The sequence below is a fragment of the Pleurodeles waltl genome, chromosome 9 (genome assembly GCF_031143425.1).
Source record: "Pleurodeles waltl isolate 20211129_DDA chromosome 9, aPleWal1.hap1.20221129, whole genome shotgun sequence".
Taxonomy (NCBI): Eukaryota; Metazoa; Chordata; class Amphibia; order Caudata; family Salamandridae; genus Pleurodeles; species Pleurodeles waltl.
The window spans coordinates 1,085,451,968-1,085,478,617 of NC_090448.1; the positions used below are offsets into that span (position 1 = coordinate 1,085,451,968).

At 44.0% G+C, this 26,650-nt stretch overlaps 1 protein-coding gene across 1 annotated transcript in view; it reads left to right on the plus strand.

Moving 5' to 3' along the window:
- The window catches only part of TYRO3 (TYRO3 protein tyrosine kinase), a 364,403-nt gene that overhangs the window by 114,983 nt on the left and 222,770 nt on the right, over positions 1 to 26,650 (plus strand). The window contains exon 4 of the mRNA XM_069208762.1: positions 20,288 to 20,461. Within this exon, the coding sequence (XP_069064863.1) occupies positions 20,288 to 20,461 (174 nt within the window). The remainder of the gene's footprint in view (positions 1 to 20,287; positions 20,462 to 26,650) is intronic.

Sequence of the window (26,650 nt, forward strand, 5' to 3'; positions counted from 1 at the left end):
GTTAGAATGTCAGGTAAGAAAAGTTACACTTTGCGCTCCAGTCAGTGGCTCTATTGTTTTCTCCTACTCCAGGCAGCCTTGCACCTGTTACGAATTACACTGTTGCATTCAGCAAGAATGTCTCCTTGAGCAAGTCAGTTCTCACGAGAAAAAATTTCCTACGGCTACACACATCTAACTTCTGGACAAGTACAGCTTCGTGTCCTTCAGGAAAACAGCACATTACACGTTAGAAAAATACAGTTTAATACGAGACCAGGTTGCTAGGCCCAGACCCTTGCTAAGCTAAGGCCTAATGATTAAATGAGCAAACTCCTAATACATTACTCTAATTATGATATGCTAATACAAATTCAAAACAATAGTACATAATTAATTCAGCATTAATAACTTTCATTAGTCTTCGTATACATTGGTAGTCACTCCCTGTGGGCACATTTCAAACACGTGCATTATTTCTATGTTAACACATTTTCTACGCAGCCTCATTACACCATATATCGCAAGCTTTTCATGTTAATATTGCTTTTGAAAAACACACTCCAACAATCCCTCCTCTGATGACTCTTGTCATCACATAAACCTTCCCCCAGAAATTTTACATATTAAAATTCTCTCAACTCAATTTCCTCCTTTATTGGCTTCCCTTTTGATTTTGCCCTGTACAATTTTTCCCTTTGTTTCTCTTCCCTTCTCTTATTATTTTTGCGCCATTTTCAATTTTATTCTTTTGCTAATTTTACATGCCACCCATAATCCAAATAAACAAGCTATAACAATCAATATTCCCTGTATTATTTTAGACAATATCCCATGCCAAATGTTACTAAGCCAATTCCCCACTGAAGCAAATCCCTTGCCAACCTTTTCCCAAGCACCTGGTTCTTTCAATTCCTTCAAATCCGTACTATCCTTAGTCAAGTTAGTAAGCATACTTCTAATCTCATTACTATTATCTGGTATATAGGCACAACAATGACACTCATTAAGCATCTTACAAACTCCGCCATTTTTCGCTAAAAGAATGTCTAAAGCAAGCCTGTTTTGAAGAGTCATAGCTCTCTCTGCAGCAAGTTCAGTATCCATCAGGAGTATAGCCCCTGAAAGTTATCCACAATAGTAGACAACTTTCGAATCTTTATAGAATTTAAGATAACTCCCACTGAAGGAATTATCGCCCCAAATATGTCTCCTACTACACCAGCAGCAGTTTTTCTCTTCTGTCTAGTACGATGTAATTCTGACAATTTCGGAAACCTTTTCAAATTGTCAAGTTGATATATCTTTGGGAAAACTATCCCCAAATAACATGTCCCACACCATCCCTTTGGAAGACGGTAATAAGCATTAAGTCCACACATATAATAGATTCCCGGGATTGCAGGATCCTGTCCATTTAACATGAATGTCCACTTACTCCGAAACAAAAACACATGCTTACATTCACTCGTTCCCACAAACACATTGTCATAATATGATTTCGGCCTAGATATGCAAAGCTTCCCTACATGTAATGCATCTAAAGCTAGCTTCCCTTGTTCTCTAATTGCACCATACCCTTCACTACTAGCAAAAACCCGCTGCTGCAATCCTTTTTCTAATTTGCCCTTTAATGCCCTTCTTCTATCTTCTGTGTGATCTAGAAAGCTTTTCTCTACAGGTGTAAGCAAGCATGTCAAATTATTGCAATGTGCATAAGATGTGCTAATCGTCAATGTCGACTCATAGAACCCTTTAACTAACTTTATACTATAGTATCCAGCTACCTCACTCAAATCCTCTATTATAGGCACGTAAGAAAACACAAGATCATAGTTTGAGTAAAAGTATTGGATCTCTTCCTGGTTATAGAATCTTGTTAGTAACAAACTACAACTTATCCCATAGGTTAATGGCAGACTGTGATAGGTAACCCCCTCTTGTACTGAAACAGGAATCTGTGTACACACAAAACAATCTTTCGCATCCATTGTGTCAACATACTCACTCAGCAAGCGATAGAAAACTTTAGTGGAGAGTTCCCGTTTTGCGTTAGTCCCCTCATGCAAATATTTCGTATCCAGCTCAAACCTCTCCCAAGCTGTTAGTGCAGTGGTAGTTTCAGGAAATGTAGCATTGTTAGTCCCACTCTTATCCATTAGTGTCACACCCACAATCACAATCATAATGATTATCACACACACAACACCTAAACCAACACCCAAATATTTACAACGCCTACTCCCTCTATTATCCTGACTAGTGTTAGCCATGATCTGTAAAGAATCAGAAAGTGAAGGATGGTTAATACAAACAACAACAGAGGATGGTTAGAAAATGCTCTTCTCTCTTTTTTTTCTATTTTTTTTTCTCCGCAGCAAAAGTCAAACTAGCGAAAGTCTTCCTTCAGCAATTATTTACAGCTTGCAGTTGCATTCCCAGGATCCTTGTCAACTCAGGTTAGCAGCTTGTCAAAATCGTTTTTTCAAAAGTCAATTCAGGTTTTCAAAGTCTCATCCGGTAAATTTTCATTCTCTTTTCTAAAATTTTTCCCTTTATTTTATTTCGATCTTTATACCAATTCAGTTTCTCCAGCCATATTCAGGTGCCAAAGTATTGACCTGGAATTTCTCGATCAAAGCAAAACGCCAAAAACTCTTGTTGCCATTCAGCTGTCGTTGCATATGCCCATTCAGGACCTGCGTACCTTCTGTTTGCTACTCTCCTTCTTTTCAACTTGCGATCACCTTGCAACTCTCCCTCACTTAGATCTTCTCTCCTAGTTGTGTCAACCTCTTCCTCTGTCGCATCTTCAACAACCACTTCTCCCTTTTTCACTCGCAATTCTGGCCACTTGTCTCCTTTCCGTATCTCTCCAGTCTTTGATCTCTCTTGTGGTAACCCTTCACCCTCCTCTGGCTCTATGGTGTTTTCTCTTGATGGAATTGCAATCTGCTCAGGAGGAGTTTGGACACTCTGAATCTCTTCCACCTCAACTCCCTCGCCTTCTGGGTCTGTCAAATGCTCTTGCTCATTTCCATAATCGTCTGCTTCTGGGAGAACCTCTCTGATTTGGGTCTCCTGTTGCCTCAGTTGAGATAGGCTCACCGTCACCCCTCTGGATCTCTTCTCCTTCGTCTCTTACTGGAGTGACCAAGCCGTCCTCAACGGGCTCTCCTTCAGTCTCACTTCCCCTTCGATCACTCTCCGGCCCTGAGACTTCCTTCTCTGTTGGTACTTTCAACAACTCAACTTCCTTATCAGTTGGACACGTCACCTCTTTCGTGTGACTGGCATGGATCCAGTTCGGAATTCCCGCACACTTCACAGCAGTAGTAGTCAACAGTATCACTTGATATGGCCCCTTCCAACGTGGCTCCAAACACGTCTTTCTTACGTGTTTCTTAATGACAACCCAGTCACCAGCTTTCAGGTTGTGTCCTGGATCATTTATCGGTGGGAGGGTGGTAGCTTCCACCTGGTGAGAAAAAGAGCGGACCACATCAGCCAGACCCTTGCAGTAGTCCAACACCATATCATCCGTGATATTCACAAGAGCATTCACAGGCACTGCGGGCAGTCCCATAGCTCGGCCCATGAGAATCTCATGAGGAGACAGTCCTGTTTTTATGTTAGGTGTATTTCTCATTGACATTAGCACCAAAGGCAATGCATCAGGCCATTTCAAATCCATGGCTGCACACATTTTCGCTATTCTAGACTTCAGGGTACCATTCATCTGCTCCACTAGTCCTGATTCTTCAGGGGGGTAACTACAATGCAACTTCTGTTCAATGCTGCACACAATAGCTTAACCACCTCGTTGTTGAGGTGACTTCCCCTATCTGATTCTAAAGAGATTGGGAACCTGAAACGTGGTATCAATTCCCTAAGCAGCAGCTTCGCTACTGTGAGGCTGTCATTCCTGCATGTAGGGTACGCTTCCTTCCAATGACTAAAGATACATACAATCACCAACACATATCTCAAACCTCCACACACGGGCATCTCAATAAAGTCCAGTTGCATTCTGCTAAATGGACCTCCAGCTCCCAATGTGGCTCAAGTTCACCACTGTCCCTTTCCCCGCATTCATCTGTTGACAGATGATACACCTATGGCAAATCACTTCTGCAGCTTGTCTGAATTTCGGGTTAAAGCAGTCAATTTTGAACAACCTAATCATAGCATCTCTCCCAATATGTGCTTGACCATGGTAAAACCTTGCAAATTGTGACAAAAGACTGTTTGGCAAGACCATCTTCCCTTCATCTGAGACCCACAAGTCATATGGCCTTTGTACGCATTGCATCCTAACCCAAGAACGCTTCTCATCTTTTCTAGCACGTCCCTGCAACAATGACAATTCCTCCAACGTGTCAATCACCCTTAAGGCGTAACCTGTGCATGTCTCATTTTCGGTTTCAAGTAACCATTCCCACTGATCCTTAGACGATATACAGTTCAATGCTCAAAACCTTGCGACTTGATCCGCATATCCATTTCCCATTGAAACAAAATCTTGTGTCTTCAGGTGAGCACTGCATTTCACCATGGCAATTTCATGAGGTAACTGAATCGCATGCAACAACTCCTTAATTCTCTCACCATTTTTCACTGGCGAACCAGAGGAGGTCAAGAAGCTCCTCTGTGACTACAATTGGCCAAAATCATGGAAAATTCCGAATCCGTATCGGCTATCAGTATAGATAGTCACTCTCAACTGGGCAGCGGCATGGCAAGCTCTAGTAAGAGCAACCAATTCAGCCACTTGAGCAGCATATACTCTTTCAAGCCAAGACGCTTCCAGGATACCAGAAATCGTACATACGGCATATCCAGCTCTCAGCACTCCTACTGAGTCTCTCAAGCATGAGCCACCAACAAAGATAATTTGGTCATTTTCTTCCAATTGGGTATCTTTAATATCAGGCCTCGGTTTGGTGCAAATTTCTGTTACCTCAAGACAATCTTGTTCTAGATCTTCCACATTTTCAACTTCTGTGTTTTCATTTGGAAGCAAAGTTGCCGGGTTCAACACTGTACATCTTTTCAACGTTACATTTGGTAACTCCAGTATAATCGTTTCATATTTAGTCAATCTTGCATTTGTCATGTGCTGCGTTTTAGTACGGGTCAACAGGAATTCAACTGAGTGAGGGACCATGACTGTTATAGGATGTCCCATCACTATATCTTCACACTGTGTAAGGCTTTGACCAACTGCTGCTACGGCACGCAGACAACCCGGTAAGGCTGCTGCAACTGGGTCCAAAGTAGCTGTAAAATATGCTACTGGTCGGTTTACACTTCCATGGACCTGTGTCAGGACAGACAAAGAACATGCATCACGTTCATGACAAAACAGAACAAAAAGCTTTGTGTAATCAGGCATACCTAAAGTTGGAGCCCTGCACATGCTCGCTCTTAACTCAGTAAACGCTTTCATTTCCTTCTCTTTCAACACTATGACATCTGACCCTTCTTTGACTGTCAGTCTCACCAATGGCTTGGAGATGACTGAGAAATTCGGGATCCACTGACGACAGTAACCCACCTTTTCCTAGAAATATCCTAATATCTCTCCGTGTTGTTGGGGGATTCATCTGTAATAATGCAGTCACTCTTTCCTTGGATAACTTCCTCGCCCCTTTCTCAGTTTGATGACCCAAGTACTTCAACTCTTTCTGGCAATATTGCAATTTCTTTCAGGACACCTTGTGTCCGTTCTTTCCCAGGTGATTCAATAACGCAATCGAATCATATTTGCACTCATCCCTTGTCTTGGATGCGACCAGCAAATCATCAATGTACTGCACTCAAGTCATTTGAAAAGGCAATTCCAATGACTCCAAATCCTTCTTTAATATTTGATTGAATATGGAAGGTGATTCCGAAAACTCTTGAGGAATTCAACACCAACTGTAAACCTTGTCCAGGAATTTAAAACTAAAGTGAAATTGGCTGTCCTCATGAAGAGGCATAGAAAAGAATGCTTGGGACAAATCAACTACTGTGAACCATTCTGCATCACATGGAATCTGAAACATAATCACAGCTGGATTTGGCACCACTGGGCAGCATTTCACCACTATGTCATTGATCTTTCTCAAATCTTGGACAATTCAAACTTTCCCACAGGGCTTTCTCAGTCCCATTATTGGTGAATTACATGGACTGCTCATCACTTCTTTCAAAACTCCCTGTTTCCCAAAGTCTGCAATTAATTGCGCCACCTTTATAAGGACATCCTGTGCCATATGATACTGCGGTACCTGGGGGAACACAGCATTTGGCTTCACACTGACTTTAACAGGTTCTACTCCTTTTATCAGTCCTACTTCTTTCCCTGTCAAATCGCACACTTTGTCTTGGACTGTCCCTGCAAGTCTGCCGGGAGATCATCCACTGTGAACATCGGGAAGAAGTTAATCAGGGGATACTCCTCGTCTGTAGTCTCTGTTTCAGGCTCTGAAACCTGCTCCTCTTCTCCCTCATCATCACTGTTTGCCTGAACCTCAATCCCCTCATTTGAACAGGTGATTGAACACCTTGTCTTGCACAGTAAGTCTCTTCCCAGTAGGGACACGGGACTTGAATCACAAACCACAAATCTATGCAGTCCTTCGAAAGTTCCAAGCTCAACCTGCACCGGATCTGTGATCGGGTTAGTCAGGAATTGGTTGGCTACTCCCACTACCTTAACTGTCCGTCCCAAAAGAGGCAGTTTCAGAACCTCTGCACTTCTGACTGTAGAGCGTGTAGCTCCTGTGTCAACCAAGAATGAAACCTTGTGGCCCATTACCTTCCCCTGAACATAGGGCCCTTTCAGATCTACCTCTAAGGATCCTGCAAGCCTACACTCCTCACTATCTGAACTCTCATCTGACCATTCATCATTTATTCCATTCTCACCACGCAATGGGAACTGTTGCACTGTGTTATTTTGACTCATTCTTTGACCTGTGACCTGTTGAGGAAGCCTCACATATTGCTGTTCCATTGGAGCTAAAGGCACTTGCATTTGCTGTCTAGGTACCAAAGGAACCTGCTGTTGCATTTGTTGTAATTGCATCGGCTGTATACGTGGCATCTACACTTGCTGCATGGGTTGAAAACCCCGCACCTGATTCATATTATTCTGAAAGTTTGGATTTTTACCTCTCAATCTCGGTCCTCTCACATTTTGGAATGAACTGACATCATTGCTTTGTTGAACAACACCCTCCTGCACCATCATCGGGCACTCCCGCTTCCAATGTTCAACGACCCTGCAAGCATGACAAGGTAACATCCTCTTCATCCCCTGCCCATCATTTTAAACAACTACAGTGTTCAAATCTGGACTTCGATTCACAAAACCTCCACGACCTCTGCCTCTCACTTGCGCATGAAACATCCCGTTTGCTTGCTGCTGTTGCACCATCTGCTGTAAGCAACTTCCCTGCATCCCTGACTGTGCTGCATTAATTTGCATCACCAAAGCCTTCTCTTTTAACTTTCTCTGCTTTAATTCAATCTCGTCACTACAGTACTTCGCATACTGCAACACCTCATCAATCGGCTTTGCTTGCCAGCAAATCAAATGACTCTTAATCATCTGACTAATCTCAGGTCTCAACCCTTCAACAAATCTAAACACAAGGTGATTCATGTCCTTCGCCTCAACAACCTCTGTACCACTGTAGTGCTTGAACGCCTTCAACAACCTTTCATAATAGGCATGTATCGACTCCTTGGCTTCTTGAGCCGTCCGATCAATCTTTTGCCAATCAATATTCTTCAGCGAGACTCTTGATTTCATGAACTCAATCACCTTATAGTAATACTTCATCTCCTCAGGAGATGGTGCTCCTGTGATTTTGTCCCTTGCTGGTTCCGCGGTCGGCCAATCCACACTTCTCTTGCGTTCAAGCCACAAATCAGCTGGAACTATGATCTCAAAGAGAATATTCAGGTCTTCCCAAAGGCACTTCGCAAGCTTCATAAACCTGTCCGTCTGGTGATACCACTCTATTGGCTTCTCCCTCAGCCTGGGAAAATCATTCGTAAATGACAGGATATTCCACGGCACAGGGACAAGAACCCCTCCAGCAGTCTCTCTCAATGGTAACATCTTTACCGCACCGGTGTCTGGTAGTGCCTTTGCTGACTGCTCTATGCAATCACTTTTCCTCTTATCTCTTTTCTTCGCCCATCTGCCTTCCCACTTTTCTAATGCTCCCCAAACTTGTACACTCTGCAATATCTCTTTGAGGTGTGCCTTCATCCCAGTAGACCTCATGTGCTCAAAATGAAACATCTTTCAGATGTTTGGTATTGTCTAAATCTATTCCATATTTATCTGCCAAGTTTGCCAACCTCTGATGCACCCTGCCCACTTCTTTAGTTATCTTTGGACACAAGTATCTCAATTCTGCCTCCGTGTATGACTCTAACCTGTTCACTCCCATGCTCCCTTCAACAAGTTCACTGGCCTCCATGCCCAACCTCTCAAAATTCAGGCACTCTTCTCCTTCCATTCTCCCTGCGGCTGCAGGAGTAGTCTGTGGAGCATTAAGCTTATCTAACCAGTCGTTCAGCTGTTGTGCTCTTAAACCTTGTAACGAGATATTCCCAGCCTGCGCTAAAGGTGTCTGCGGTATATTCGCATTTGAGCTCTGCGGAGTTAACAGTCTCGAACCTGTCTGTCTCATGGCCTCTGGAGGAGCCCTAATCGGACTGAAGTCTAACAAAGACCTAGATCCTTTAAATCGCGGTTCCACTGGAGTCATTCCTTGAGAGCTCCCTACGAACCCTCCTCTTGTCATCTCTTGAGTCGTTACCCCTTGATCGCATACACTAGGCTTCGCCTGCACATACAATGGTACAAGTGGACCAACTGTAATGGGCAAAGATATGGCGGCTGGCATCTGCCTGTTTCCCAAAACCTGTGGAGTATTAACTCCCAAATTCTGGTTCATCACGGGTACTATGCTTGAGTGTGACCCCATGACCGAAGTACAATTTAGAACCATTTGCTGATGTACCTGGGGCAGGAAAGGTGGAGTGGGATCAGTCTGAATCAACTTTGGTCTTCCATATATTGGCTCGGTCAGCATCATCAGATTCGTTGTAGTCTCTAAGATTGGGACATCGGGGTAAAGTCTCTGAACCTGTGATGGTTGCAACTGAGATTGCATACGCTGGGCAGTGGACGCACTAAAACTACTCTGTACCGGGACTGGTGTCGAGACAGGAGTAACCTGTATCGGATTCGTTGTCACCTTCTCTTGAGTCGAACCTGCAGGACATGTGCTAGTACTTGGTCTATTGTCATCTATCGCATATGGCGGTGGTCGGTCATTCAGTAACTGATTAAGGAACTCATCATCGTCTGAGTCATCTACCTCTGACCAGGGCTTCCTAGCCTCTTTGTATTTGGAAGGATTTTTGTCGGTCTTACAAGTTACTTTCCCCCTTTGTCTGCACCTTCTTGAGCTAATGCTGGAAACAGCCTGACTCCATCTATTGTTTCCCTTCTCCAAACCCTTTGTGCATTATCCCACCTACCCTCCGCTAGTGTCTTTTCTGCTTTCCTCCATTCTCCTCTCAAATTTCTGTTGCTGTTGTCGTATAGCCATCAGCTCCCAATTTGCTAATGCCTCAAACTGTGCTGGTCTCAGAGGTGGCTTTAGCTCATTTAGCACCCTCCGCAAATTTTCCAAAATCCTCAAATTGAACGTTCCATGCTCCGGAAACGCCAAACACCCTTCTTTCTCTGTAGCTTTGCACCATTGTTTTAGCCAAAGACATGGCGCGACCCCCTTTTCCTCCATTACAGCATAAGTCAGTGTATCCTCTGGCAGTGTAACCTCCCCTACACTTGCGGTAATATATACGTCTCCCCTCAAAGCGCTCTTTAAAGCCTTGAAAAACTTCATTTTTGCGTCTTTTATTTTGCTTACAATCAAATCAGGAAGTGACTTTAATTCCCAGAACTCTCTTCGCCTACCTTCTCAACCAATTGCCTCTCACGGACTGCTGCCAATCCGTGCGCGACCCTTCTCACTAACCGACCTATCCCAACGCGGCTCCAATGACGTCACACTCACACACACTGCAGCTGACAAAGTCTTGCGGCTTGTCTTCCCACTCTCAATTCGCACAAACTAATGCAATATATTGCGAGCACCAACCAAAAATAAACTCAAATTTGCCGGTTTTTCTACAGGAAAGGATAACACAATCGCTTCAGATCTTTACAGAGATTTCGCTTAACCTCGGCCGCTAATCTCTCCTTCTCAGATCCCGCACTCGCAAGCAAAATTTGACACGCAAATTTTACTCTCGACTTATCAATGGATTGTTCTAGTGCACTTTAGAACTCACCAAATCTCCATTGAAGTTTTCATTCACTCACCTTGACTCATACTCGACTCGTCGATTTCACCATCGACCTATTAAACCGCGCAAATTACAACATAAACCAAGTGTCTCATACACTTATCAATATACTCCGGAGTGTTAGACCACGCAGGGTCTGCACATCATCAACAACCACATGGACAATTTTTGAGCACAAAGCGCCACACTCACATGAAGTTCACCGACTTCCCTACTCTCATACTGCGGAGTACCCACACTCCTACTAAAACATCATCATCTGGCCTAAAATCTTCACAAAATTCACAATTCACCTGCGATATGCATAAGCTGTGCAAGCACAAAACCTACTTCATTCACACTGTCACTAGAATGCCGAGAACATACTCAAACTTCCTTCAGCAAGCTCCGACATTCCGGGAAAGTCATTTGGGAGTTAGGGGCATATCATTTCTCCAATTTGCATTATTGAAAAGGAATAATTTTCTCCAAAACCCAATTTTCCAATATACCTTGCTTACTTCCAAACCACGCCCATCAACCTCTAGCAGACCTCTTGAACCAACAACTCTATCAAACCGTAGTCCCTTGTACTGGGGCCCCAAAGGGCCAAACCATCCGCACTGCTACTAAAACTGTTATCAAACCGTGATCTTTCGTACTGGGGCCCCAAAGGGCCAAACCATTACCTTTGCTACCAAAAAGTGATAGCGCTTCAGAGCCTTGATAAGTAAACTTACAAGGAGACACGCCTAGGTCGATGAACCTTTGGACCATGTTCGGGGACTTCCCAGAACGAGGTATCTTTTTGGCATCACAAAATCAATAGATCAATAGTCCAACCAATATTCACAGTAACTAATCAGCAAATTAATCAATAACATTTAATAAGAATCAATAGTTGAACACACCATGACCTTTCAGTCACGAATAACCACAACAAACCAGTTAAGTGTTAGGATATTTATTTCTCTATTTTTTACAATCTAATATAATTTCTGTTAATCTCATTAGCAATCAGTCTCATTAAGAACTCATCTAATTAGCAATTAGAACACAATTAATCAAAACATCGAGAATAGTCATTCAGCATATAGACACTTCATTAATATGAAGCAACTTAGCAAAGTCTCAGTAGTACATGATTCAACAAAGCAAGAACTCAGTCATTTGTCTATTTGCACCAGATATTAGTGAACACCTTAACTAACCTCGAATTAGCATTAGCATGTTGGGCTTCATGCAAAACATTTTAGCAAACACGAATTTGGAAAACATATAACTATGGCCTCTGTCAAAATAGCAGTTGGTACCTAAAAAGAAAAGGCAAACAGACAATTACAATTTTGCGTCAGATAGTTACCAATCCAACAGGTCAGCAAACAGTTTCAGTCTTCGTCCTCAGGACATCTGCTGATTCGCCATCAGCAGAGATAGAACGGGGCAAAGTCTCAATATAGCATAGCTAAGGAATAGGACTCTTCCCTCATATGGAGGAGAAGTAAGTATAAGGTAAGTAGAGGATGGTTTAAAAGGTAAAGGACAAGCAAAAGAAGTGAAAAGTCTCTGTCTCTCTGCGTCTCTGCTCTGCTCTCAAAAGGTGTGTGTCCTTGTCTCTCCTTGGGTCACTCCGTTAAATCAAATCTACCTAATTAGTTCATAATTCCTCATTGGATAATAATTGGTGCATCTTTATCTCTGTCCATTAATCCTCCACGCACTTTACTACAATTTTCCACAAACCACAGTTCTCATGTCGCTGATTGGTCCATGTTATTGACGTCTTCATCGGTTAGAATGACAGGTAAGAAAAGTTACACTTGTGCTCCAGTCAGTGGCTCTATTGTTTCTCTTACTCCAGGCAGCCTTGCACCTGTTACGAATTACACTGTTGCATTCAGGAAGAATGTCGCCTTGAGCAAGTCGGTTCTCATGAGAAAGAATTTACTACGGCTACACACCTCTAACTTCTGGACAAGTACAGCTTCGTGTCCTTCAGGAAAACAGCACATTAAACGTTAGAAAAATACAGTTTAATACGGGACCAGGCGGCTAGGCCCAGACCCTTGCTAAGCTAAGGCCTAATGATTAAATGAGCAAACTCCTAATGCATGACTCTAATTATGATATGCTAATACAAATTCAAAACATTAGTACATAATTAATTCAGCATTAATAACTTTCATTAGTCTTCGTATACATTGGTAGCCACTCCCCTTGGGCACCTTTCAAATGCGTGCATTATTTCTATGTGAACACATTTTCTACGTAGCTTCATTACACAATATATCGCAAGCTTTTCATGTTAATATTGCTTTTGAAAAACACACTCCAACACACCAAAGGGTGGAATCCCATGTGTGCATTTAGTTATTATTACAGAATTTGAATTGAAGTTGAGGGGCTTGGGGCCAGATGTACTAAAACATTTTTCCATAGACACAGAATAGGTAAAACCCTTTGATACATCTGACCCTTAGTGAGGTAAATGAGGGCCCTGAAACGTCTCCTAAAGTATGCTTCATCTGTTTATGAGATCATAATGCTCCAAAATATTAATTCTTACTCACTCTGGCATCAAAACAAACCTACCCTCCATACAAGGGCATTTTGGGAGTCTGGCCCGTTGAGAAGAAATTTTTAATACAGCAAGTCAAAAGATGGCGTTGTATGACGCAGTTATTCTCCCTCTGCTGTTGACTCGCGGCATCAGTGATCAGATGTTTTCTTGTCATATGAACATGCTAAGAGATCGCAGCCAATGAATACATGTACCCTGCTGAGTTAACCACCTCTTGGTGCTAAGGGCCAAAATGGAGCTGAATCCCGAGGCTTTACGATGACAGAAAATTATTTCCATATTCTAATTACACTCATATTTTGTTTGAGAAAAATTTATTTTCTGCTGTCTTAACATGAACACATTAATCTAGTTCAAATTAACTCGTTATTGTTCAAACAGCAGACTTTGTATTCCTACTGGTTTGAAGCACATTTTAATGTGTCTTTTAAAATATCCATTCCTCCTGCTTACGTATGCATTGTAGGAGAATGTAGTAAGAAGTCCCAGAATTCAATATATTATTTCGGGGTAAATTTAGACCTTTTCAATTTATTTTCCCTACATTGGGTTCTTATAACACATTGTGCTGTGTTTTTCTTTGCACTGTTTTCTCATGATGGAAAATAATTATCTTAGCTCGCTATATTTCATTTCTTCCAGTTTCTCCCTAATCTGATTTTGTTGCCTAATTTGAGCGGGTGTTTGCCAGGGCTTAACTCCTGAACTCATTTGGACGCTGCAGGATTTAAATGAGGTCCTTGGAGTCTCGTTAGTGCGCTGATCGTGCAGCTGTCCGCTAGGTCACCTGCTGTGTAGCATCAATCATTGTCATTTCATCCATAGAACTGCTACCCCGGAAGTCCGGTATTGGCGCCAGTGACGCACAGGATCTCTCCTGCACCCAGCCACACCCTCAACCAGGAAGAGCCGCTGGCTTGTCTGCCATTGGCTGATTAGAGCCAGATTATCAGTACACTTCCAGCCTGCCTCCCACTGAGCCTTTCACCCATGTGTGCCCTGCAGGCTGCTATGGACTTTTTTGGGCATATTTATGATTAGTTTCAGTTGTCCTGTCAAGCGAATAGGGCTCTTAATTTGACCAATAGCAGGGAAGCAACTCATCTAGTCATGTTTTTGTCATTCAATTCTGAGAGCAGCAGTTAGTTTTCTCTTGCAAATGTTTGTCAGCATAAGTCTGCCCCCCGCATGCAGTATGTGTAGTGCCCTGGCATATATGTGGTGCATTACATAACAATAGGGCTGAAATATGGGCTATCGATGCTTAATTTGTGGTGCCCAAAGCTCTCTTCTGAAACACTCGACAGCCGCATAAATGTGCGAGGACGGAATACTGAGGCAGCGTAATCCTGAAGCCTTCTCGGGCCTCTGTAAGCCATTTACAGCCATTCCCTGCCTCTTCAGCTCACTCTTGCATCTTTCAGCTTTTTCCATTTGTAACGCTTTTTCGTTTTTCTCTTCTTCCTGCGTGAGGCAGAAAAATAAGTGCCGGTCCTAAAAAATAAGTGCTGGTACCCTGTAACGGAAACCACCGGCTCAAATTAAGCACTCGAGGCTATAATGGAACATGGAACAGAATGCCAGTGTGCCACTAATGGTTGCACTGGTAAGCGCCAGCAGTACATATGGTGACCGCCCACAAAATGTCTTTTTTATTTACGTACTGCCTGAGCTCTCCGTTTTTAATCTTTAGGTCTGGCTTCACAGCACAGCAGCCTGAATGGCATATTGTTACCACTTCTTTGACAGATACATGGAGTGGACATTGGCTCCACCTAGAGGAGTATTTGCTTTCCCTCTCCCACTGTTGGTTGTCTTGTAGGTCCTCAAAGGCTGGCATGAATCCAGCCCGCCGGGCCTGCATTGGACACCCTTGGTTGAGGGCAATGACCATTTCTGATCTCAAAGAACGGGTTTTCTCCAAGAAGCGGACTTCATCGTTTTCAACCCTCGTTGGCCAAAGCCACTATGTCCAAAGTTTTTAAAACGGCTGTTTCGTGTGTGAAATTGATTGTACTGTAATTCTCCTTATATAGTGCTGAAGCACTTTATAGAAGATCGCATTCTGTTCCGGAGCCCAAGGTTAGTGGAATTATTTTTGGTTATTGGAATAAGTCTTTTGCTCTTAACTAAATAATTCCATGGATTTACTCCAGGTTGCTTTTGTGGTAAACTAAACTTATATGGGTTAGGTGTGGGTGGTGTGAGAGTTCATGCAGGTGGATGGTGGTATTTGTAGATAGGCTAGAGGAGATTGGCACTTCAGGGATTTGGTTTCGAAGAAAGCAAGGTTGTGATCTATGAAATGACGTGTGTCAATTTGCAGAAAAACAATACTAGAGACTAAGGCAGACATGCATGCAACTTAGACGAGGCAAGCACAGTGCTTAATTTGAGCCGGTGATTGCTGGTGGGAGCCAGGGGCTGTTGGGTACCTGCACTTATTTCTCTACACCAGATATTTACTGAGAGCAAGTAATGGGGAATCACACAAATCCGAAAGACGCAGGGAGAGAAAGTCGGAAATCTGTCGCAAGGAGAGAAAGCGGGCCCTGCAAGAGGGACATAAGGGGGCAGGGAGTGTCTGACAGTGGATTAAAGAGGCATGAAGTGGATGTAAGACTACTAGCCTTGGTATTCAGCATGCTGATGTCTAATTGCACCGACTGCTGGGTTCTGAACCTCGGTCCCCAGCACTCCTTCTTTTACAAATTAAGCACTGGGCATGCAGCGGATAGAAGGTAATAAGAGGGCCATTCGATAGAGAGGACAGAGAATAGCCTCTAGTTTTAAGTCAAGGTCAGTTTTGCATGCAAGGCTTGGGGACACAGTTGGAGGAGGCTTTGCGAGTTAGCATGCAAGGAAGGATTTAAACTGAAGAATGAAACAACTTTATTTGAATATGAATTGATCAATGCAGAAGTTCTCGCACACCCCCAGAGGTCTCTTAGAGGAGAGATCAGAGATTACCCACACGGAGCAGGGAGACCTCATAATGTTGATGCCGAACAGGACTGCTGCGGACTCCTACTCTTGAGATGCTCTGGTCACAGCACAGAAAGTATACTTTAATACGAGGATTCAACTGGAAGCTGGTGACTTGTGTCTTTTGAGACTATTTCGCAAAGTATAGAGCGTTTCAAGAAATGCCAAAACACCAGATAACTTGGTCTGTTGAGGATGCAACTGACAAGCCCTACATCGGACCGCAAATGTGATTTGGTAGAAGGTGCCTAGTTGCAAGGATCACATTTGCTACTTCAGCAGGACCGCTTCGTTGTCGCCGCTCACTCGCCATGTGAAGATTTGGGTGCAGGACCTTGCCCTGTTGCTGAGACAGTAGGTAAATCCGAAGGCAAATGCTCAGGCTCAGTAGATCATTATACCACACTGTCTTGGCCCATTCTGGAGATATCTTACCTCAGCCTTGAAAATGCAAATAACCGCAGTCTCTTCAAGCGCCCGTCCTTCACATTTAAGGTAATAAAACAATCAGATTGTTTAACTTCCTTCTGAAAGAAGCTGAAGCACACCCATGGCTGCACGATACCACGCCACGTCACGTGGGGCTATCTCAGGCCTAGATTGTCTATCCTACCTGCTGAGTACAGGAAACGCATATCTGCTGTTTTACTAGAAGACGTCAGTGGACTTCCGACAGCCACATTTGCTCTTCAAGTGCCCCCAGCTACGTTGGATGCACGTGCTAGCATTTGATTGGCTGTGATGATCTGGTGAGTTTCCCACTGAGAGGATCACCGTCGCACATACAATGCCAGTATATATCCCAATAGTTTTTTTTTTTTGTCTGGTATTAGCCTATACCTTTTGATTTTACTAGAATTATCCAACATACATACACATTGGGGCTTCAGCCAAAGCCTCTTCATCCATTGGTCTCTTTTTGTGTCATTCACATCTTTAAAACCCACCACAGCATACAGCGTACAACCCACTCCAGCTATTTGCTAGCTTTACTGTGAGTGATGGCAATCTGCTTTTTAGGAGGATCATTTCAACATAAAAGGTAGCTTCTGCACCAGCAATTACTGCAGCAATATGTCTCTTCTGAGATCAAAGACATATTTTTTGCTTTTAGGCATTTTTTATGTTGACTGCAGCCTAGCAGCTCCCCCACCACTGCTATTAAGCAGTTTGTACACATCATTCACATAATTCATCATATTTTTTTTAAAGCAAAAAATCTAAACTGGCTGCTCATGTCTGTGCATATGCCTGCACGGACAGGCTGCTATTTTGCTCCCCCCACCAATGTCACATAGGCTGTTTGCATCTTGTCGGATGCACACTTTAGATGCATATTTCAACATAAATTATGCTTCTGTTGCATCTCTTTATTTAAAAAAAGTTCTTAAGTAGCTGTCTATGTGTGCATGGACAGGTGGCCATTTTTATAATGGTTTTTGATAATAACGGTTTACAAACACAATGTCAAGTTGATAATAGTACTTTTTTAATGTGTTGAAAATGTAATAAAAAGATTGTTAAAAATTGTCAAACTAAAACGAGTATTGCCAAACTTAAAAGGTTGTGAACCAATGCAAAACATATTGGTTTTGCCAATGCTTTTTTATAATGGGTTTCTTCCTGGGGCCCTTCAAATCTATCATGGCTTCTCTTTTATTCCTGTCCTTTTTGTATTTGTTCTGTGTTTACCACCCTTCCGACAGTTCTCTCGTTGGTTCAGGCTAGCTCCAATTTATGTCGCCTTAGGATGCTGATTTCAGAATGTGACTGACCTGCTGCAGTTTGAATCCCCCTCCAAAGCCTTTTCTCACTTACTGTACAGTGGGTGGGGGTGAGTGCACACAATAATAAAAGAAAAATACATTAAAAAAAAAAGGCATTACCTTCAGGTGTCTTCCTCGGGGCGTCCTCCTGCTCCTGGAAGCTCCAACACTCGGAACCAGTAAACACCACTAACCATTCCTGACGCTGCTTTCATGCTAGTAACCAGCATGGACGAAGCGTCAGGATTAACGGGAGCAAGCTCAGAAGAGCCCTGGAGTTCTGGGCTTTCTCAAACCCAGCTGTCTTAAAGATGTTTAAAGTACGCATGTCTGGCTGGCCATCACAAGACAGCCAGCCAAAGGGACATGCGCACTTTAAACAAGTGCACAACTCCCTGCTGCCACTCGTCAGTAATTGCCCCGTCCTGACACTCGGTTCAGGACGGGGCGCTGAAAAGTGAAATGGTAATAAACAAAAGTTTATTACCATTTTATTTTTCCGGTATGGGGGGCATTTTTTGGGTGGGGTGGGGCAGGGCGACGCTCCTCCGCTCACATGGAGGGGCCGCCCCTGGTCCCAGGCAGACAATGTCCACCATTCAGTGAGGATTTACTAAACCAGCAACATCTCTGTTGACAGAGGAGGTGCCTCTAAATGAGGCCCTTCATACCATTGGTTCAAATTATAGGTAATCCTTCACAAACAATATCCTAGAATAAGAGAACTTACTCTTCACAGTGCTGTTACAGAATATTTAGGATGGATCGTTAGCATAGCATCCTTCACCCTATAGCATAGTGTGTAGTAAAATAATGTTATGTTTATTAATCCTTTGTCAGTCATTTTGTAGATGTGTGCGCACGACGTGAGGCCTTTTGGTAATTTACTGAGTTTGACTGGTCAATAAAAACACAAGCAGTGCGAAGGCACGTGTTTTTTCCTTTTTTTTTTTTTAAGCGCAGATGAGATGAGCAACACAGAGGGAGCGTGTGGGAAAAGCATCACAGAGGATGTAGGTTGGGTGGAAGCATCACAGAGGATGCAGGTGGGGTGGAAGCATCACAGAGGATGAAGGTTGGGGGAAGCATCACAGAGGGCACGGATGGTAGGAAGCAACACGGAGGATGGGGGAGAAGCAACATGCAAGAGTGAGAAACATGAAGCAAGTGTGGGAGACGCACACAGGCAAGAATGCAACATGGGGGAGAAATACACAAGGAAGAGTGCAGCATGCAGTGGATGGGAGAAGAAAGAAATGAGCGACAGAGAGCAGCACAGAGTGTGGCTGAAGGAGAGAAATACAGATGAAAGACAGCTAGAAAACACATGCACTCTCAAGGAATGTTCAACATTAAAGAAAAAAAATAGTGCTTGAAATCCATGCCCCAGCGTAAGGACAAGCACAAAAAGAGGAAGGAAACGTCAAATAAGTTAAAAATGAAAAGCAAACAAATGAGGGCGAAGCCAACCACTAGTAAACAAGGGGCGGGCTCTAAGTCCACTGTAATCTGACAGTAGGTCAGGTTGGCGAAACCTAAAAATGCCTTAGTACGCCCCGACACACTTGTATGCACACACACTCAACACATGAGTAAATTTAGTGCCGTGTTCACCTTTTGTAAGTGAACATGTATAGTTTTCATACATAAAAAAAATGTCAGTTTGGGATCTGCACAATGTCACAACATTTTAAAACGATGACTAGCTTCCCTTGGTTAGCAACTCTAAAACTTGCACTTTTTGTTGTCCCTAAGTAAAAAAAAAAAAAATGCACTGCTTGAATTTTTTTTCTCCCAAAAATATAATTATTTTTGAATGCTAATAACGAGGGATTCCCAAATTCTGAAATTCCCCAAGACTATTCATTGAAACTCTGATTTTCTACAAAAACGATCTCCTCCTTGCGGGTTTATGCCCACGACTTATTGGCCCATGACTCCTCACTCAGTCACATTTTCAATCACTTTCGCGGTGGGTGTAGGACGTGTACTTGTAATAACTTCCCAAGATTGTCTTTTTCATTTTTAAAATGATCACGTGCATTTACTAGCGCATAGGGATCTGTTGTAAATATCGCATAGGCATCCTACACGCCCATGAAGGAGGTGGTTGTACATTTGGAAGAGTGCAGGGTTTCACACAATAGTGTCACGTTAATAATAAAATCTAAGCAGTACATTTTATTTACTCAGTGAGAGCAACCCGAGATCCATGTGTGTCTCCATTGCAGCCTTTACACCTGTCCTTGGAGAAACACACACCTTGGCTATAAAACAATCAAGCTGAGTTTAATAGGTTTCCTTGGATGAAACGAATGTCCCCCCCCTTATCTCTCTGCTGCCCCAGGCAAATGTAAGGGTGTGCCTGACCTCCACGTATACTAACATACGACGTCTAGCTGTTGATACAGTGATGCTTTTAATAACGCTTAGAAAACAACTCTAAATAACAACCATTTAATCGGAGCATATTTCTATCACATTTTTCGCACTCAAGTTTTCTAACAAATGGGCTAATGCTGATAATGCAGAGAGCGAATCACAGCTGTCTGTGACGTGAGATTGTTTCAAGGCACATCATTTCCTGTAACATTGTCCATCTGGTTTGCAGGTGTTCCCTACTTCACCCAGGAGCCAGTGAATGTGGCCGTATTTTCGGGAGTCCCGTTCAATGTTACCTGCGCTGCCATTGGACCTCCAGATCCTGTTCTGATCGTCTGGTGGCTGGGCGACTCCAAAGTGGACAGGGACCCCGAAGAGTCGCCCTCTGTCCTGACTGTGCCAGGTGAGGTAGAGCTGAGTGGCACACGTGGCGAAAGCCTCTGCCTGGCGCATTTACAAATTGCGAAAAACACACACGTCCTGTTTTGTGGAAAGGGGTATCTTGGCCATCTCTTTCCTACTTTAGCGACCACCCTACGCACGGTGGTGCAGTCTCTCTTCATTAAACTCAGGAATTGCTTTGTAAATGTTAATGTCTTTTCTGCCTCCACAACTTCTTTCCGCCTTAGTCCTTGCTAGGATGTGTGCATTATGTCTACACTGAAGTTACTTCAGGCATGGTTGAAAATAGGTTAGGTTTGAGGATCAGAAACCTCTCTTACAGAGCACCATAAACATTGGATGACCAGAGCTTTGTAGGGTTCCAGCCTCATGCTCCTGATCTATACTGGCCAGGGGTATGGAGTGCTGCCCCGACCTGCTGACAGCCTCCAAGATTGCTGCTGTCGGAGGGAGTGGCTCCAAATTGCTCTGTGTCTATCTACAATCAACAGTGCGTATGGTGAAATGTCCGCACTACTGAAAACAATTGGATTATTTTTTGTGGTTTGGTGATGATGCCAATAACTTGTGCTAATTTATTTTTTTAAATATCTTTATTTTGTTTTTTACTCCGTTAAACAGCAAGTCAGGGCGTGAATCAGCACCCCAAACAAATACAAAACATCAGATGCGGCAGGAATACACGTGCATCTATTTGCAGAGGACAAGCACATAGCAACAGTGTGTAGCGCCAAAACGGATGGAGTACATTAATAACTGGGACGACACAATAGTACACATTGGAAATTTAAGTCATGTTCCGCCAGATTATAGTGCTTTAGCTCCCCAAAACCTTGAGAAATTTCCATGGGCACCACATACCTTTTATATATGACCTTCTCAGCCACCATATATAGATCCATCCCCTTCTTCCATTCTGCTAAGTTCGGGATCTCAGGTGCACCCTAGTGGCCCACCACATCTGGCTTGGCCACCACAAGCCCCAGGTTACAAATGAGGAGTTGCACCCTGGGGATGTCCACATCACCCGGGACACGCAGTAAAATTTATTTCGGTTTGAGAGAGATGTTTTCTCCCAACACTTGACTAAGCTCTCTTACCACCCGCAACCAGTATTCCTGAATAGCTGGGCAACCCCATATCGTATGGATAAATGTTTCCCTTGCTCCCCCACAGCGCACACAATCCAGGGACGCTGCCCTCCCCATGCAGTGTAGGCGGTCCCTATTATAGCAGGCTCAATGCAGTATCTTGAGTCGGGTCAATTGCAGTCGGGACTTTATGACCATCTCTCTTGAGTGCATCAGGGCCGCCTCCCAGTCCACGTCCTCCAGCTCCCCAACATCGTCCCCCCACCTGGCTGTCAGCCTAGCCAGCGTGTCTGGCATATTGTGGTCAAGTGCCTTGTTGATGAGGGAGCCTTCGATTCTAGCTCTTCTAGTAACAGTTTACCCTCTAGGGGGGCATATTTGGATATGTCATCCCGCAATCCCTCCGCTTGCCAAGCATGTCTTAGCTGTGTGTATTTAGGATACCGGTTCTGGTTAATGGAATACTTCCATGCAGGGACAAGAAAGGCATCAGGCCACCCTCTTCCAAGAGATCTCCTATCTAGGCGATTATCAGCTTGTCCTATGCTCCAGAAACCCTGTGTTTTCTCAGCTCGCACATCCTCGGTCCTTTCTATACCGGCATTACCCGTGTTATCTTTGCTGCCCGGCCCATGCACCTTCTGGCTTTCTTCCAGGCTTCCAAATCCACCTGTGTTGCTAGCAGCAGCTGTCGAGCGCCCTTCGCACGGTAGAGCTTGTGAAAGTACCATTGGCTGGTGAACTCTGCTCGCTCCAGTCAGTGGAGTGGTCCTGCGGACAAACGACCATTCTTGAGCCGGAGGTTGTGGTGGGCTTCCCTTTACACTAGATGTGGGACTCCCGTGTCTTGTCGTTTGCATGATTCGCAATATTAAGTCACTTGGCTCAGACTTTAGAGCGGATTTGTTAATTACCTTTTCACTCTATTTGGTTTCTTCTCTTTGGCCTGGTTTGTATGATTCCTCGTGGTGTATTTATGTTGTCTTCTTAGAAACTGCTCAGGCTTTTATGACTTTGTCTACGGTGTTTCAGAACTGCATTGTATTGCTATGCTTGGGTGTTCCCCGGGTGGTTACCAAGGCTTCTTTTACTGGTGCTTGGACTGGACATTGTAGCGCATGCATTGCAGTTATCAACTCTTCTTCGAAATGTACCTTGACTTGCATGATTGGTATATTTGTGAGATCACTCGCAAGGCACATGGTGTATCATCTGCCCTACATTACCACTCAGAGGTAAGTGTTTCACCACATGGTTTTGAAGTTACCTCTCTGATCGGTGCTGTTTTGCCTGTACAGATGGTTCCTTCAAACATGGCCCACATCATAGTTGAGTACAAAGAAAACTATTCAAAACAGTTAAGAATTATACTAATATAATCCGTGTTAGAGAGGCTTGTTACTGAGCTAGAAGAAAAGCATCGTGTGAATGTATGTGCAAGGGGTGTGTAAAACTTGTCTTGTACATGCTGGGGCAGGTTTTAACTTGATTATACACTGTGCACTAGTTTTACATTTACTAATCCCGCTTCAACATCAACAATGTTGTTTGCAGTTTTTATTTACATTCGAACAATGGTCTTTCCTTGTAAAATAAGTCCAACGTAAAAGGAATAGGAGGAAGGGGGAAGCTGTTAAAATGATGTAAAAAAACGAATAGAAAAATATAGGAAATTGGAAAACAAATCCAACCAGCGATATTCTTCTCCCTTGTGTGGCCCAGACGGCTTTCATTGTTGATAGTTGTTTTGGCTCTTGTGGTGATTGCAGTTGCCCTTCACTAGGGCTGGAAGTGTGGACTCATTTTTGTTCTTTAGCTTTCTTGGTGGTGGAAGACCGAATGTGCATCTTCACTGAAGAGGTCATCCAATCTTTCGGAGGAGGTGACTGCTGCCTCTGAATTTTAAGTGTGCTCTTGAAGTTAAGCTAATGCGGCTGAAGCATGTTGCTTTTAGATTTGAGGGGGTGAAAGTCTGGAACTGGAAATCAATTTATAGGAAGTCTCTTCTCCTCATCTTCATTTGTGTGGCTTATCCACATAAGGGTGACTCATCGGTACTCTTCATAAGGAGCCTGCATGTGCTGCGGAGACAAGACCTCTCCATCCCTGCGGCCGTGCATGCTTCCTCACCACTCCACTGGAAGAGACCTTCTTGCTATCTGAGTTTCTCCAGAGATCCTGGGAGGTAGAGAGACCATGCTGTTTCTCTAACTCACATAGCAAAGTCATTGATTTTGTTTGTTCATCATTTGGGAGGGACTAAAACGGATCTTACACATGTTTCGTTATGCGACTGCACTTTGTATTGTTACGCTGGTGTGATATTGTAAACTTTTGGCTCTCCTGTTTTGTGCCATTATAAGTTTTGACCAGGATATCTTTTCAGATCCCCATATGCACAGTGATCTAACTTCACAAAAGGAAGATCCACAACTCCTCCCGCTACCAGCTAAGTACAGGTTTAGAAACACTTTGGGCCTGATTTAGGTCTTGGCGGTGGGGATTACTCGGTCACAAAGCTGAGGGATATCCCGTCTGCCTTCATACGATCTCCGTAGGATATCATGGGATCATAAGAAGGTGGAAGGGATAATACAATCTCTGTAGGATATCATGGGATCATAAGAAGATGGGATCATAAGAAGATGGAAGGGATAATACAATCTCTGTAGGATATCATGGGATCATAAGAAGATGGAAGGGATAATACAATCTCCGTAGGATATCATGGGATCATAAGAAGGTGGAAGGGATATCCGTCACGTTTGTGACAGAGTATTCCCCTCCGCCAAGATCTAAAACAGGCCCTTTGTCTCATGTGGTTGGTGACCTGCTCCACGCCATAAGCGTGTGACACATTGCATCTGACGTGGTCTTTTCACTCTGCTGTCATTACTTGAAATCCATGTCCTGTCTCAGCAGCATTCGCTCAGGGGCGACTGTGGGGAAAAAACACTGAGGCATTGGATACCATTTACAAGAAGCCTTTTCCAGATTTATTCTCCCCATTGCTGGAAGGGAGATTTTAACAAATGGCATCATTGAAGCATTCTCCATTTACATCATGTAGTGCAGTCATAATTTGAGATACTTGTCGGAGTTAACTACCACTCCGATACTACACAGACTTATACCAGGAAAGGGACTAAATGACTGCCTTTTGATAATGTAAAACAAGCACAAAAATAATTTGATCTGGAATGCTGTAGTTATTTTCAGTACTATACGCAAAATATCACTTTGCTGCTGTAGTGCTCCCTGTATTAAAAAAAGGGCATTTTTTTCCTGTGCTGTTCTTGCTATTTGGTGCCGTCTACGTGCATTGCCTTATAGGGGCCACTGCTTCGAAATGCACATCACCTACTGCTCACCAGTGCACATTGCTCAGTGGTCCAATCCTGCACATTACTCCGTGCTCCACTGCAGCAGTCCTCACACTGAACACCAGCATACCGCCCTCTGCCCCTAGTTCACACCTCCCTGTGCTTCCCTGCGGCCCCCCTTATGCTTATCACCTTGTACACGTTGATGCACCTTACCCTCTGCTCCCATGATTTATATTATCCAATGATCCCTGCTGTATATTGTTATATAAGGCAGATGGTCTGTGTGTGGTCTGTGTGTGGTCTGTGGTCTCTTCCTCAGGCCTGTCAGCATTGGTCTTGTATGTATGTACGTTGCATTTGCATGGAACACTGTTTGTGTATTGATTTGATATTAAAACATATAAAGGACATGATTGCACAAATGGGTGTAAAGAGCTGAAGGCATTACTAAAAGTAGACAGCCTACGGGAGGTACTGGGTTTTATGGCAGAACCACGCATGGCTTAACAACGCGGACGGAACCACGACTGAGTCTTAACCACGCATGCCTTTACCACGAATTTCGTTGTAAGAGGATGCCTAGTAAAGGTATATGTGGTAACGCCATGCGTGGTTGTGTGATACAACCACCCAAACCCTTCGCCCCTTCCCTAAACCCTAAAACCTACCCTACCCCGTCCTAAAACTACCCCAACCCCCCAACCCTAAAACCTACCATACCCTGGCCTAAAACCTACCACACCCTATCCTAAAAAGTACCCTGACCCCGCCCTCACCCTAAACCCTACCCTGCCCTAAAAATTATCCCACCCTGTCCTAAAACTACCGGACCCCCCCACCCTAAAACCTACCCTGCCCTGTCCTAAAAACTACCCCAACCCCGCCCAAACCCTAAAACCTACCCTGTCCTAAAAATTACCCCTCACTGTCCTAAAAACTACCCCGCACCCCCCACCCTAAACCTGAAAACCTATCCTGTCCTAAAAACTACCCCACCCTGTCCTAAAAACTACCCTGACCCCGCCCCCACCCTAAACTCTACTCTGCCCTAAAAACTTCCCCGCCCCCACACTAAACCCCATGACCTACCCTATCCTAAAACCTACCCCGACTCCATGCCCCGCCCACAGCCCTAAAACCTACCCTGTCTTAAAAAGGGCCTCATCCTGTCCTAAAAACTACCCCAATCCCAACCCTAAAACTTACCCTCTCCTAAAAACGAATCCACCCTATCCTTAAAACGACCCTGACCCCTACCCCCTTGCACCGCTCTAAACCCTAAAACCTACCCAGTCCTAAAACCTACCACACCCTTTTCTAAAACCTACCCTGACCCCCTCCCTAAACCCTAAAACCTTTCCTGTCCTACAAACTACCCTGACCCCTGCCCCCACCCTGAACCCTTAAACCTACCCCACCGGGCCCTACAAACTGCTCCAACCCCCCCGCCCTAAACCCTAAAAGCTACCATGCCCTGTCCTAAAACCTATCCTGCCCTGTCCTAAAAACGACCCCGACCCCACTCGCCCTAAACCCTTAAACCTACTCTGTCCTAAAAAATACCCGACCTTGTCCTAAACATTACCCAACCCCTCACTCTAAACCCTACCCTGCCCTAAAAACTACCCTGTTCTAAACCCTAAAAGCTGCCCTGTCCTTAAGCCAACCCTGCCCTGTCCTAAAAACTATCCAAGCCCCGGCCCCAACCTAAACCCCAAAAGCTACCCTGCCCTGTCCTAAAAACTACCCTGACGCCCCAGCCCTTAACCCTAA